The following is a 14,867-nucleotide window of genomic DNA, read 5'->3' on the forward strand; positions in this document are numbered from 1 at the left end:
CCTCATGAAAATTCATCTAGTAATTTTGGAGATCAGCGTATTCAAATAGACAACAGACAGATACGACTGTTCTACAGTTTTATTAAAGACAGATTAGGCTTATATTAATTACCTTTGACACAAAACTTCCTGGAAGATTAAAGCTGTGTGCCAGAACAAGACTCAAGCTCGCAACCTTTGCCTTTCGCAGGCAAGTGCTCTACCATCTGAGCTAACCAAGCATGACTCACGACCTGTCCTCACAGCTTCAATTCTGCCAGTGCCTCGTCTCCAACCTTCCAAACTTCACAGAAGCTCTTCTGCGCAGAGTGAAAATCTCATTCTGGAAACATCCCCCAGGCTGTGGCTAAGCCATGTCTCCACAATATCCTTTCTTCCAGGAGTGCTACTTCTGCAAGGTTCATAGAAGAGCTTCTGTGAAGTTTGGAAGGTAGGAGACGAGGTACTGGCAGAATTGAAGCTGTGAGGACAGGTCATGAGTCGTGCTTGGGTAGCTCAGATGGTAAAGCAGTTGCCCGCGAAAGGCAAAGGTCCCGAGTTCGAGTCTCAGTTGACAACACAGTTCTAATCTGCCAGGAAGTTTCACATCAGCACACACTCCACTGCAGAGTTAAAATCTAATTCTGGATACCTTTGACACGTTCCTCATCAGGGGTAATAGTAGCACATTTGATTCCAACATTGTGCTTCAGAATAGCATGTGCTGCATCAATAGTAACTTGATCATTAGTAGCATCTCTGTGAGGTAATCCCAGATCATAGTACAATATCTCCACCTGAAATAAATCCATTGTTTGAAAATAAATATAAATGCACCATACACAGTATAGAAGAGTCACTACTAAATCAAGGGTGAAACAGCAAGCAGCAACTTAGGTAACAAATATTACTATTTTTAAATTACAATATTTTATAAAGGAGTCTTTCAACTGTACTTATTTCAAATAAAATATACATCTGTGATAATTTTCTATACCACATATAATTCTCTCAGCTGGACGTAAGGCTCACTCTTATATAATGTAATGTCTATTATATGAATAAATCATTACAGACAATTTGATAATATCTTCCTTCAACAGATTCTTCAGATGAAATGTTTAATTACACTGAGAACTGATATCACATTCTTAAAGTACTATTATGGATTTGGATTATTTGTGCCCACCTTGAGATATGGAAGTATCAGCGTTTCTTTAATTTTTGCCCATATTATACGTGTCATTTCATCTCCATCTAGATCTACCACAGGCTTTTTCACTTCAATCCGTTTTCCAGAAGAATCTGTAACAAGCAATGTACACAATTTTTTATGAAGTGAACATGCTTTCCACAAAAGTATTTTATTGAAAATAGATCACTAACATCACTAAACATAACAATGACAATAACAACACAATAACATAGAATAGGAAAAACAATCTCAAAGAATATGAAATAACAGAAAGATTTTATTACATAAAATAATAAATTTTGAAGATTTCCAGAAAAAAATAAGAATTCAGAAACGACGTGGAACAGAAGAAAGGAAAAGACAAAAATATTAAATAGTAGGCACAATGAAAAAACAGAAAACAACAAAGAAAGAAGTGAAAGTTACGTGATCCTAGTTGGTCAATGTGAAGATGAAAAAAAACAATAATAATTACAAAAATAAATAACAGCAATAATAATAAACTGACAGTATATGCAATAAACAACAATATGGAGGAGATTGACAACATTTAGTCTTTTGCATATAAACGATGACAACAGATTAACCAAACAGATCTCCTAAATGCCTTTGGCAAAGTAAGTCTACAGTAAGCTGGATTCAAGAGGTCAGGAAAGACTTACATTGAAACAACGTAACAAAGAAGAAATAATGGGAAGAGTTTTAGAATAAAAGTGCTAAATGGATAGATTCAAAGACAAGAAAAAAATGAAAAATGGTTCAAAGTATATTGTGGGGAGGAAAATGAATCATTGTGAAAAGATGAAGCAATACTGGAGTAAAAATTAAAGAGAAAATGACATCATATAAAGAACTGAAATTGACACAACCAAAATAAAAACAATAATGCAACAAAGATTTCCTTTTTTGTTGAAGATCGGCTAAGTATTTCCTATGTAAGTAAGTCAGTGGATCTAAATCATTGATCCAGTTGCCCAGTAGTCACACTTACACTTAAAAGTAAGGTACGGAAGTGGGGAACAAAATATTACCTTCTTATTTCCAAAAGTGGCTTCACTGAAGAATATCAGACTTTTCAATCACCATGTATTTGTAAATGAGTTATTTGTGGAGGAATTAAGCATCGCATACAATTAGAAATGTGAAAGCCAGTTTCAAAATTTAACAAGCAACAGAAGACAAATTCACATAACTGTATACTATATCACCAACAACCACTTTATTGAACAATTAGGACTTCAAGTCTCACTTTGAGTGTGGGCATGTGTTTTGAAATCTTCTGTTACTATATCCCCAGAACATGAAAAACGGAATGAAAAAAAAAGTAAATACATGTGTACTGGATGTGAGCTGATGGAAAATTAGTTTCAAATAAACAAATATTTGATTTTTGATGCAACATGGCAAAATTGGCTGTATGGCTGAATATCACAGAAAAAATCTAATGAAATGAATGTGTTCAGTATCCATCTAAGTCATAATGATTCTGAAAGAACCGATCAAGTAAAATAGATTTTTTTTGAGTCAACCAAAAGCTGGGATACACCCATCAGCTTTGACTTGTGACGTAACGGTGTTGTGTTGTGCGACATCATTCAGGCATAGCATGTTTGAAATGGAATGTGTTTGCAAATGGCATTTTACAGTGAGCGGTGGCGTACACTATTGTAGGATGTTTATCTTTCTCAGTTGTTTGGAAGTGATGTTAGTGTGGCATTGGACTTTGTGCTGTGTGTTATTCGGTGTTTTGGGAGTTCATTCCTGTTTCCTTGTCTGTGAATTATGTTAATGTCATTAGTTATTAGCAACTAATTTGTATTCGGTTTAGAAACTGTTAATTCCTCATGTTGTTAATGGTTTAGAAGTTAATTGTTTGGCTTTTCGTATGGTCCTAAGTATGGATCTTATGGAAAAATTCACTAGTCGTGTGTGTGTGTGTGTGTGTGTGTGTGTGTGTGTGTGTGTGTGTGTGTGTGTGTGTGTGTGTGTGTGTGTGAGGGTTGGGGGGGGGGGGGGGGGGGGGAGCAGTTTATGATTTCTGTGGTTTGTATTAGTAGCTCAAGTTTATACTTAGTATTTTGTAGTGGTTGTATTGTGCAGTGTGTTTCAGTTATTTTGGTCTCCTTTTATTTTGTTAATACTTAGTTCTGCCACATGTGGGTGATTGGTATCATCGACTTCGTTGGAGCTACGTAGGCCAAGCAAAAATTGCAGCACAGGGTTACTAGTATTACCGTCTTCGTTTGTGCGATTTTGGTTAAGCTAAGAGCAGGATACCGATGGTGTCCGTTTTGAATTTTTTGATTGGCTTGATTGGTGATAGTTTCGAGTACGGCATTTTTGGCTGAATATTTGTTTGGAATGGTGTCGAGGCTGTTACTGTCATGTATTTTGTTCATCCCCGCCCAAAACCCTCTATTTTCTGTGGTTGTCCCGTTAGTTTTATTTTATTGTTGTAGTTAAATATTTAGCGTATTACTGACACTTTTTTGCGGGTGTAGCGAGTTATGATGTGGTCGCCATCCTGAGTACGCTCGAAGCAGGGGTGTCAGCCGTACTGATGACATCGCATGTCAAAGTTGACGAATGGTATCCTAACATTTGGTCCACAAGTCGCCAAGGCAAAATTTATGTAGTTTTTATTAATTTAAGGAAATTAGTAACGTGCTATAATGCTAACCTACTAAACCAAATACGTGTCTACGAAGTACCAGCCTGGGTGTGATATTTGGTTTAAAACGTCATAGTATGTAATTTCAAATTGATGACAGTCAGCTGAGTGATTAAAACTGTAATAACAACATAAATCTAGTTTGCGAAACGCAACGCAACACTAGACAGCCTCATTGGTCTAAATGTGTGGCTAATTCCTGTGTGAGGCTTGCTTACCTCAGTCGTTTGCAATTTCTGTTGATAATATTTGCTATCCCTGTTACGATTTCGTATAGGCCAATCGGTTTATGAAAATGTCGCCAATCCCTCGAGTCTACGTAACACTGCAAATGATACTATGGCACATTTCTGAGCGGTCTATGTCTGGAATATTCTTTATGCATGTGGCATTAATGACTGCACGTATCCAACTAGCAATCATTCCGAGACTTGACTTGCCAAAATCAGCAACCACATGCAGAGCAATGCACTTGAGAAAAAAGCGATATATATGGTGAAAACCCCGCATGTTCCTACTGTGGTCGGATTATTTTCGAGTTTTCAGTAAGTTTTAAAGTATTAATAAAAAGAAAATCCACTCCAACAACATTAGTTTGTGGGTTTTTGTTTTGCTGACTTTTTGGTGTAGTTATTGGCGTCATCCACTTGTTTCTAGAGGATCGAATCTCCGGCCTGTTACACAGCATCATCGGTTAATGGCGCTTTATCGGTTGTTTATTAATCCCGGACTTCGAATATACATTTCTATGTACTTTGTTTTCGCGATATTATATTGTTATTGATGTCGGTACAACCTGCCTCGTACACGATACATATATACAGAGGGAGAGAGAGAGAGAGAGAGAGAGAGAGAGAGAGAGAGAGAGAGAGAGACAGAGAGAGAGAGAGGGGGGGGGGGAGGGAGGAAGGGGAGGCATTTACTTTTTACTTTTTCTTTCGAATCATGGAAATGTTCACTTAGAATTTCAAGAGCGGACGCTCCAAAATAGCCATCCTACTGTTCCTCCTACACGCGCCTTGCACAATGATCCTGGCGGCGAAATTCTTTCGGCAACGGCTCACCACGTGGCCCACCCGTGTGCGCATGCGCGACCAACAAGTTGCGGACGGTCACGCCTCGGGCAGATAGCAAGCTGGGGCAAGGACCTTCCGCTTGTACCAGTCCAGCCAGGGCCGGTCGGCGACCCTCGCCAACTACGAAGGCGAGGCTGTCATGCCCCACGCGAAGAGTTCAGAGTCCAAAGCGTTCTCATGAAAGCTGGGAAGCCTCAGGCCATCTTCGTCAAAAAAAAATACTCTTATTTCCTTTGCAGTCTATAGTTCCTTCGTCGAAACAAGACGCGTTTTAAGAAAGGCATAGGTCTTTTCCATACAAAATGTTATTTAATTCTATATTTCATTCAGCTCCTTGTTAAGTCGGGTGGAGGATGAGAATCTACGATGCATTCTTAATATGATATTGCAGGTTCGCAACATTCCTTGAAAGTGAAGAGCATTATTAGAAACGCTGGGGAATGTTTAGATTCTGAATTTGAAATTTTACGCATCTTGTTCTCTGGTAGTATTGCTGTAGTTTGGCGCCAAGAGTGTAGTTGGTTCAAGATGTCTCAGGGTTGGTATCACTGTGAGGGTTCGGTACCTGCAATTCGTAGTATTGTTATCATCTGAGATAAAGCATTACGTTACTGTTCGTCAAGCCCAACACTGACAAAATCATGGTGAAACATAATCCCAACCTCGATATCTAAAGCTGGAAGAATCCAAGGGGTTTTATCCAGTCAAAGGCCCACAATTTTGGACACTGAACATGTCACGTACCTTAAAAAATGGTTCAAATGGCTCTGAGCACTATGGGACTTAACTGCTGTGGTCATCAGTCCCCTAGAACTTAGAACTACTTAAACCTAACTAACCTAAGGACATCACACACATCCATGCCCGAGGCAGGATTCGAACCTGCGACCGTAGCGGTCGTGCGGTTCCAGACTGTAGTGCCTAGAACCGCTCGGCCATTCCGGCCGGCCACGTACCTTCTTCAGCATGGATAACTACTTTACGGTTAGGATAATTCTAATAGACAAAACACTGGTTTGGACTACCTCGAAAGCGTAGATTCCACTTAGCTTAGGTGAACGACTTCTCAAAGGAAAGGAATGATGGAACCAAACTTCCCAGAGAACAGTGGTCACCAAACAGATCTTGTGGTCGATGAAAAGCAGTTTTATACACACTAAAATAAAAGAGACGAGTGAACCATAATAGTTTATCAAAGGACCATAAGAGCACTTGGATATAGAGGAGTGTTCGATAACAGTCGCCGGCTTTGACCAGCGACATGCGAACCGTTCGACGAACGCCGTAAGCAATATGGCGACTGCTTCCTAAAGAAAATTCTGAACCGCTCATTAATTTATACCACTTTCTGATAACCGTAGCACAGGAGATATTCCTGTAAAGGTCCTTTTTGAAAATGCAAACATTTCAACGCAGTTCCTGCGGAGATAGATAAAGATCTTAAAATACACACTGGCAATCGATCGGAAGCAGCTGCAGTCCATTTTCAGCCAGTTCACAGATAGCAGTGATCCTGTCATGACAGTATGCCGTAACAGTTCGTAGTGTATCTGTTGCCGGAATGAGGATATACCAGACAACGTGGTGATCCAATATTTCACCATTCTCCGATACTTCAAGCGAAAATATGCCCATCTCTTCGAAACACTGATACCAACACATACAAGTCTAACTTGCCGCACAATAACGTAAATCGTAAAAAGTCAGCGATGAAATAACAGAGTCAGAGATCATTCAACGCGTTGCTGCAACCCAGTGATCTCTGGAGATCACAGCTGCAACCCCAGACGCTACTCGATTTCTTCATAGTTTAAGTTGTTCTTTCCCATAGTTCAAATCTAGCGCGCTACTCGGTTTCTTCATAGTGCAAGTTGTTCTTTCCCATAGATCAAATTTGGTGATTTGAAATCAGCACGTGGCAGTATTCCAGTACAACTGATGTTCTTTCAGTCATACGAATACGGAAGTATGACGCTACGTCCCACAGTTTCTGAATAAATGATTTGAACAAATGGTGGTATTCAAATGAAAGTCTCGTTTGAACTTCAGTGCCTGATACAAATTCTCTCTTCAACTTCTGGTTAGCCATTAAAAAAAATTAATAAAGTGGGCATATAACAAAGACGAAGTATTCTCATAAAAATACGGGCCAAATAGCAACATGATGTTCCGTAGATTATTTCTGGCAAATCTTTAAAAGTAATTTGCTTTAATTGTGGTGCTTACAGCTTTACGGTGCACATTTAGGCTCGGCCAGATCATTTCTGTAGTTGATACAACAAACGTATCAATGACAACCATCATATTGCCACAATAGCGTGTGTCGTATTGCTTTTTCGGAGATATTTAGAATCACGCTACTAAATGATGCTGGTGTCAGCTGTCAAAATTGATCAGTTTCTCTCGCCATCGCCACAATGGACATACCTTAATCGCATTCATTACAGTTGAACTAACTGTTATGGAAGTCGTCCAAGAGCCACTAGAAAAGCTTGTGCCAAGTAGTGAAGACACTGGTCAAAAGTAAAAAATCAATATATTTATACCGACCGGCAAAGATAATACTACACAAGCAAATAGTCAATTATTGACCCAGCCGTACCTGGCAATAACACACTGTTAAAAAACAATCAATGTGAAGGGTGAAGGTGTCTTAATAATATCACATTTCTTGCTAAAACACTTCAAGTAATTTGCTTAAGATACTGGGAAAGTTGGGGTCGCAGGTATATACCACTCAAGCACAGGAGAAGGGGGGGGGGGGGGAGACAAGAGGGGCTCCCTGTAGTGTATTTTATTCGTATACTGAGGGGACAGCCACCAGTTCTCTGGGACAAAATAAATTTTTGTAGCCCCTATAAAATTTAGTTCTTGTGGCATGGCATTACACGATGAGCAACTTATTTATATCAAAAATGGCAATTTAGAGTATTCCGCCGGCCGTAGTGGCCGTGCGGTTCTAGGCGCTACAGTCTGGAGCCGAGCGACCGCTACGGTCGCAGGTTCGAAGCCTGCCTCGGGCATGGACGTGTGTGATGTCCTTACGTTAGTTAGGTTTAATTAGTTTTAAGTTCTAGGCGACTGATGACTTCAGAAGTTAAGTCGCATAGTGCTCAGAACCACTTTTATAGTCTTCCCCCAACCCCTCTCCCCTGCCCCACACCAACTGGACACGCACTCAAGTGGGGAATATAAGACACGATAATTCAGCAACCAATATTCTCCACTCCCGAAGTACCCACCGGTGCCTGAGTCGAAATTTAACTAGAAGATTATTTTCTCTGAAAAGATTATGATAAATTTCGAAAGAACGGTTAACACACTGTTACAGCTTTGCTTGGTATCAGTTCTATTCCTAAGCTATCCGATTTCTTCGCAGCTCTGTGCAAGGTAAGTGCATTGGCAGAAAAATATTTTAGAACCAGCTGGGCACAAAAACCAGTTTATTCCTTCTTAAAAGTTAATTTGCAGCGTGACAAACTCTGCTGTGATACAATTCCACATGGAAAAATCGATTCTTGACAAAAATATTTATATGTTGACTACCGGTATTAAAATAAATATCATATTTCACTGTTGAAGGAATAGTAATACAATGTATAGTTTTTTTTCAGCCTTCAAATGTCGACAGTTGTTTTCGATACATCCAGGGTCAGCAGCGCAACAGCTCTCTTTCGTAATAAGTGAAATAAAACTGTTTCACGCTTCAACGTCACGTTACTGACGTGCAGGGTCTAACGAGGTATACGGGGAATTTACGCAAACTGTCGAGCTGTCTTAAGTCCAGTCAATATACTGCGAATCGAGGTTACAGTATAAAACAAATGAGAACATTTACATCGACATTCAATTATGTTCAAGATCACCTTCGTCGTATAAGTCTGTTCTAAATCTCAACTTATTGTTTCGAGGTTTAAGCAGAATTAGTCGGTGACACGTTAATGCAAGGCATTGTTTTTTTCCTAGGGCGTGGGCAAATTAAAAATAAAGCTCCGCAATTTTCAGAGTGAGATCTCTAATTCTTTCAATTTCAGGTCCCTTCCATTACAATGACAGACGTTAACACTCAGCTAAGCTACCTACTCTGCGATTTAACAATTGCGGAAGGAGTGACATTCTCGAACAGTTGCATTAGTTGACCGAGGCATGTTATGAGTTTCATTGTTTGCTTTTTATGTGGCATGTGGTACGGAAATAGAACATGTGTTATGTGCTACAAAAATGTTGTTGTTTTCTTTTCTATTAACACTATTTGTATTGCAGCATATGCCAGTTATGGTAGTAACTAATTTTTAAAATCATGATAATAAAGTCTACAGTCTATCTGTACGTGAGGTGTAAATCAAGAGCGTAAGCCGGTTCTCAGCCGGATGAGGCGGCCACGGGTCCGAAGGAGTGGAGGCGGGTAAGCGGGTAATTTGGTGTCAGGGGGGGGGGGGGTTATCTAACTGAGAGGGATTAGCTTGTGCGGGATTTGTGCGTATTATTCTGCTGTCAGGCACGTAACGCTCAGATATATTCTAATACTTTCTAAGTTTGTCTTTTTGTTAGTTTTTGACATTAGCTGGTAACATATGAAAAACTTTGCGAACTGAAGTTGCAACGCTACTCGAAACATTTAGAACACATGTATTTTCATTTGCAAGGAGACTGTCACAGAGCAGTAAAAACGGTTGTGATATTTCACGCCAAACAGCTACCTGTAGGGTGACAGTAATTGAACAAAATGACATAAAATCGTCATAACTTCTGAACGGTTTGCGTTAGGACATTCAATCTGCACGGTTGGCCGCGGGGCACGATGGGAATTGGTATGCGCTGTATGGTTTGGTTAAGCGACGAAGCCCACTTTAATTTGGATGGGTTTGTCAATGAGCAAAATTGGCGCTTCTGGGGACAGAGTCCACACAGAAGTATCTTCACCGTCAACGGGTGACTGTGTGGTGTGCAATGTCCAGTCACGGAACAAACGGTGCGGTATTTCTTGATGGCACGGTAACTACCGAACAGTACGTGAAGGTTTTAGAAGATGATTTCATCCCCATTATCCAAAGTGAGCCTCATTTCAACAAGATGTGGTTCATGTAAGACGGAGCTCGACCCCATCGAAGCAGGAGAGTGTTTGACAAAGACCTTGTAAAAAATAACTATACTCACTGATGGCGCTGCAGTCACGGGATAATTTGAACCTTCGGCTGGACGCCATTATAGTGGTTGCAGTCTGATGTGTTGTGTAGTACTGTTGTTTATGAAGACCCTGATTCAACGTTGTATATTTGTTGGGACGTACATACAGTATTTGTTACTCGTAATTCTACTGTCTGTACGTTCCAATCAAAAGAAGTACAATGTGAAGAGTCGTGCAGCGATTAATTGTACAAATAAATTCGAGAAAGGAACGAATATTACATTTCACAGGTATGTGGATATTTTAAGTTGTTTTGTATGTCAGTGCAATTGCTTAACAAATGTTTTTGTAACACGGTATTAGCATAATGTCTGTGCATCTATTTGCAGGTTTCCTTTCTCAAAACCACAGCTGTTACAAAAATGGTTACACGCTGTCAGTAGGCAACATTTCCGACCGACAGAAAACCATTTTATATGTTCTGATCATTTTGAAGAAAGTTGGCTGATCGGTAGTGTTTTCACGGTCTAGGTTAGGTTGAAACTTGATAATTTGGTCGTGAGTTGCCAAAGCACTTTGCCATATATAACGCACTTCTCGTCATAAAATCTAAAGCAAGGTAGAGTCAGAAAATATGTATTAAAATAGTGGGCAAATCTTCGAGTATTTTGATGCATTTTGCGTACATCTATCGTAAATGAACTACGAAAAATGCTAGGGGTCGAGTACATAACTTTTAGCTACGGCAGATTGCATGTAGTACGTAAGATAAATTCATAAACAGTGACTATTTGCTGTTTGTTCATAAATTAAAAAGTATATTGTAGTAACGTATTTAAATGAGGCCTTATGTTTGTGACCTAACTCAAGGGAAAGCATTTTATAACCAAAAGCGATGTATAAACATTCGAACTCCGCGCGTCAGTTTACCACTCCGCTCTTCACAGTCTACCACTCGTGCGGTTGTGGGGGCCTGGTGTTTGATGTCCTGGAGGAGTACTTTGGGGACCACGTGCTGTCATGGGCCTTGATTGGCCGCCAAATTCTCCGGATCTGAATACATGCGACTCCTCTTTGTGGGGCTGTATTAAAGATAAGGTGTACAGTAATAATCTCAAAACCATTACTGAGCTCAAAACAGCTATTCAGGAGGTCATCGAAAGCATCCATGTTCCGACACTCTAGCGGGTCACGCAGAATTTGACTATTTGTCTGCGCCACATCACTGCCAATAATGGCAGGCATACCGAAATTCTCTTAACCTAAACCCAAATATCTGTAGTGACGTTTACATGTTGAATAAAGTGTGTGCACGCCACAGTTCGTAACTAAATTAGTTTTTTTTAATATAGTTCAAATAATTGTCACCCTGCACATTTGCAACCAAACAATACCCATGTTCTGATTTTTCGAACTGTGTGTGTGACAGGGTAGGATGAGAATTCAGTTCGACTTTCCTTTGTCTTCTATCAGTAGCGTGAATTGTGTGTGTGTGTGTGTGTGTGTGTGTAAGAGAGAGAGAGAGAGAGGGGGGGGGGGAGGGAGGGAGGGAGGGAGAAGGGGGCAGCTACCTTCCTTTCGGTCCACTATTGCACAACATTATAGTTTAGTATGTACAACAGCGCCCCCCCCCCCTCTCTCTCTCTCTGCGCAGGCAGTCGCGTGTGTGTGTGTGTGTGTGTGTGTGTGTGTGTGTGTGTGTGTGTGTGTGTGTGTGTGTTGGGGCTCTGTTTGACCTAAATTATGAGCTTCAGAGATAGGATTTGGCATGAAGTGCGCTAATAAAGATAAGGCAGAGTTCACGAGAGAAGCCTGCTGCATCCACCTCAGACCGGCACGTGTTCATGTTATCGGACGATAACTGACCACAGCCAGATGCTCCGAAAAGGGCGTATCCGGAATATCCAGAGACCGGTTTCGCAAACGTAGAAAGCTCTGCTTTCAAACGGGGTTGCTTCAAACCCTGCTGCAGCTTTCCTGCTTTCTCTTGCGCAAAAGGTGATACCTGTATGAAAGCTAACTGGAGACCAATAATCCTTACTCTCAGCGGGAAAGGTCAATCAGACTCTTATATGGATCCGACTGCTAAAGTTACACACATAAACAAACTTTTTTATTTTTTAATTTATTGGCTTTCGGAACGTGTCTACACAACCACATCAACAGTGGAAAGACGATACGACAGTGTGCTTTGACAATTCAGAATATTCTTTAGGGTCAATTCGTGCCCTGGTACGAAGTTACAGAGGCTTAGACTTGTCGTATGACATCATGAAGGCGATTTTCGAGTCAGTTACAACGGTACGAAGATAAGGGCAGTACAACACCCCATGCTAAGTAAATCTCCAACCGTATCGGAAATCGAACCCGAGCCCCTTCGGTTAGCAATCTGTCACGCTCACTCCGCAGCTACGGACATGGACTAAGCACGTGTTTCAGCATGCATACTTTTGTCTGGAACAGATTTCTCAAGACATAAATTGAGAAATAATTGCGTTTCCGACCAATGTTTGGTTGCGTGGTAAATATCAGAAATGTAAATTTTGTTCCATGAGCATCCAATTAGGAAATACCTCTGATCCACTGATATTAATATGATGAAGTACCGAGCTCTGCAACGGGACGTACCTCAAACAGCACGCTCGGGTAGAGTAGACGGAAAATGCGAACGTTAGAACACGCAAACATATGTAAGTATATGTGAACGTCATAGACTTCGTTGCCTCAGCGAAAAATTAACAGTAGATCAATTCTTCCAGTGCCAACAAACGTTTTCAACATGTTTTATTTGGTGGTAAGGTAACTGAATAAACACCATACCATTTTGACAGAAAATAAAAAAAGGACTACACAAACTCCGCAAATTGCGAAACAGAGCACGGCGGAAACTACTTCATACCACCATTAGAGATCTCTGTCCTATCCATTCCCTTATTGAGAAATGGAAAAATGAAAATGTTTCTGGGAACTGTCCCTAAAAGTTCCGGAATTAATGTCATGATCCCTCGGCCACGTTGTTGATGGAGCTAGCAGAACCGTTGCACTGTCTTCCTGATTAAAGGTTCTGTACATTTACGCAACAGAGTTAGGCAAGTACAATGTAAACTCTTTTCTAAAGACTCGCAGTGGATTTGTGTTCAGTAGGGTGGCAGTTCAAATCCTCGTCTGGCTACCCAGATTGTTTTTCCACAATTTCCAAAAATTGTGAAGGCAAATGCCGGGATGGGTCCTATGAAAGCGCATGACAAATATCCTTTCCTAACACGAATTTGGGTACCATCAGTAACAGTCTCATAGTCACCCTTTCTTCTTTCCAAAGACACCCATATAAGTTCCTTGAGAATCTCTTTTGCAGTTTCTTACCGACCCATTATCTTTGTTTCTGAATTACTTCGGCACTTGCTGTCTTACCTGCTTAACAAAAACTCTAGAAATGCTCCAAAATAGCGTCCTGTGCGCGATCTCCTCCGTATTTTCCCAAAGGTCTCACAAGTATTTAACTCCTCTATTTCCTTTCTTAATACATACCTTAATGCGTTCACTCAATACCTCCTCGTAATCTCACCACTATGTATTTAAACTGTGCGACAGGCTTCGGAATTATTTTTCTGATCGGAAACTACCGGGGAGCTTTTCCTCGCACACGTATTAATGAGTATTTAAGAAGAGCTCTCCTCAGTACAAGCCGACATGCTATTTTAGTCGTTCTGTGTTTCCTTACAAATATCAAACGGCAATACCTCCTCGTACACAAGAGCGCCATTAGCGAATAACCATCTACAAATGCATCGAGCCACTTACCCTGAGAGAGATTTTATGTATATCGATGATAACTATAGTAGCATTACCTCCGATTTTCACTACAGCCAATATATTCGTCATGAGGGAACAGCAATTGCATTGATATTTAAGACAATTTTCATTTACTCTTCAGTCCCATTTGCACATTTTCCGTCAAATACATAGTATGTTTCGATCTCTATAGGTCATCTTCAGATCTACATATTTGTGTCAGCAACCGGTCGTGTCTGTGTCAGAACATCACAACAAAGTACTCTCATGTGAGGTTCTGACACAGATACTATGGGCTGCTGGCGCAACTACAGATATGACGATGATCCAGAGAGATCGGAACATGTCATGTATTTAAAAATATGCAACTGAGACTGAAGAATTAATGACAACTGTTCTAAAAAACCTCCCATACTGCTGAACATTTGTCCAGTTAAGAATGCACTCTCCTTCAAGTAGAGGGTTTACTATAGAGGGTGTTCCAGAGGGAATGGTCAGTTTCAGCAATGTGACAGGAACGCTGATTTGAAGCAAAACACTTCTTATGGACATATGCCCTGTTCAGAATGGTTTCCGAAAAAGAGCACATTTAGTGTACATTGTTATTTAATGTTGGAAAGGTTAGGAATTTTGGTCACTGAGAAGAAATCACGAAGAGAGTCCCCCAGGGTTCAATTTCTGGCCCACCCCTTTTCGCATGGGAGAAAGACACCCTGAGCAAAGAGGTTTACAGCAAAGACGTAGGTAGGTAAGTAGGTAGGTAGGTAGGTCAATGAGGTTGACTGGGTGAGATATATACGTGCACGCCACTTGCCCAAAAACAAATGTACATCAAACGTGTTACCTCTCGGAAACAATTCGGAATAAGGCTTCAAATGAGCGTTCCTGCCATATTGCTGAGTATTGGCCACTCCTCTTAGAACACTCTGTACACAGGCTCTCTACTATCACCTAACCTCTTCATGGTTTACAACTTAAGTATTCTTGATCTTTGAAAAATATCCCCAGCCTTTACAAAACGTTCTG

General features: G+C 40.5%; 1 protein-coding gene across 1 annotated transcript in view; it reads right to left on the reverse strand.

Moving 5' to 3' along the window:
- LOC126163118 (isocitrate dehydrogenase [NADP], mitochondrial-like) overlaps positions 1–14,867 on the reverse strand; it is a 143,386-nt gene that overhangs the window by 59,658 nt on the left and 68,861 nt on the right. The window contains exons 2-3 of the mRNA XM_049920041.1: positions 1,169–1,284; positions 632–776 (exon numbers count right to left, since the gene is read on the reverse strand). Of these exons, the coding sequence (XP_049775998.1) occupies positions 632–776; positions 1,169–1,284 (261 nt within the window). The remainder of the gene's footprint in view (positions 1–631; positions 777–1,168; positions 1,285–14,867) is intronic.

The sequence above is a fragment of the Schistocerca cancellata genome, chromosome 2 (assembly GCF_023864275.1).
Source record: "Schistocerca cancellata isolate TAMUIC-IGC-003103 chromosome 2, iqSchCanc2.1, whole genome shotgun sequence".
Taxonomy (NCBI): Eukaryota; Metazoa; Arthropoda; class Insecta; order Orthoptera; family Acrididae; genus Schistocerca; species Schistocerca cancellata.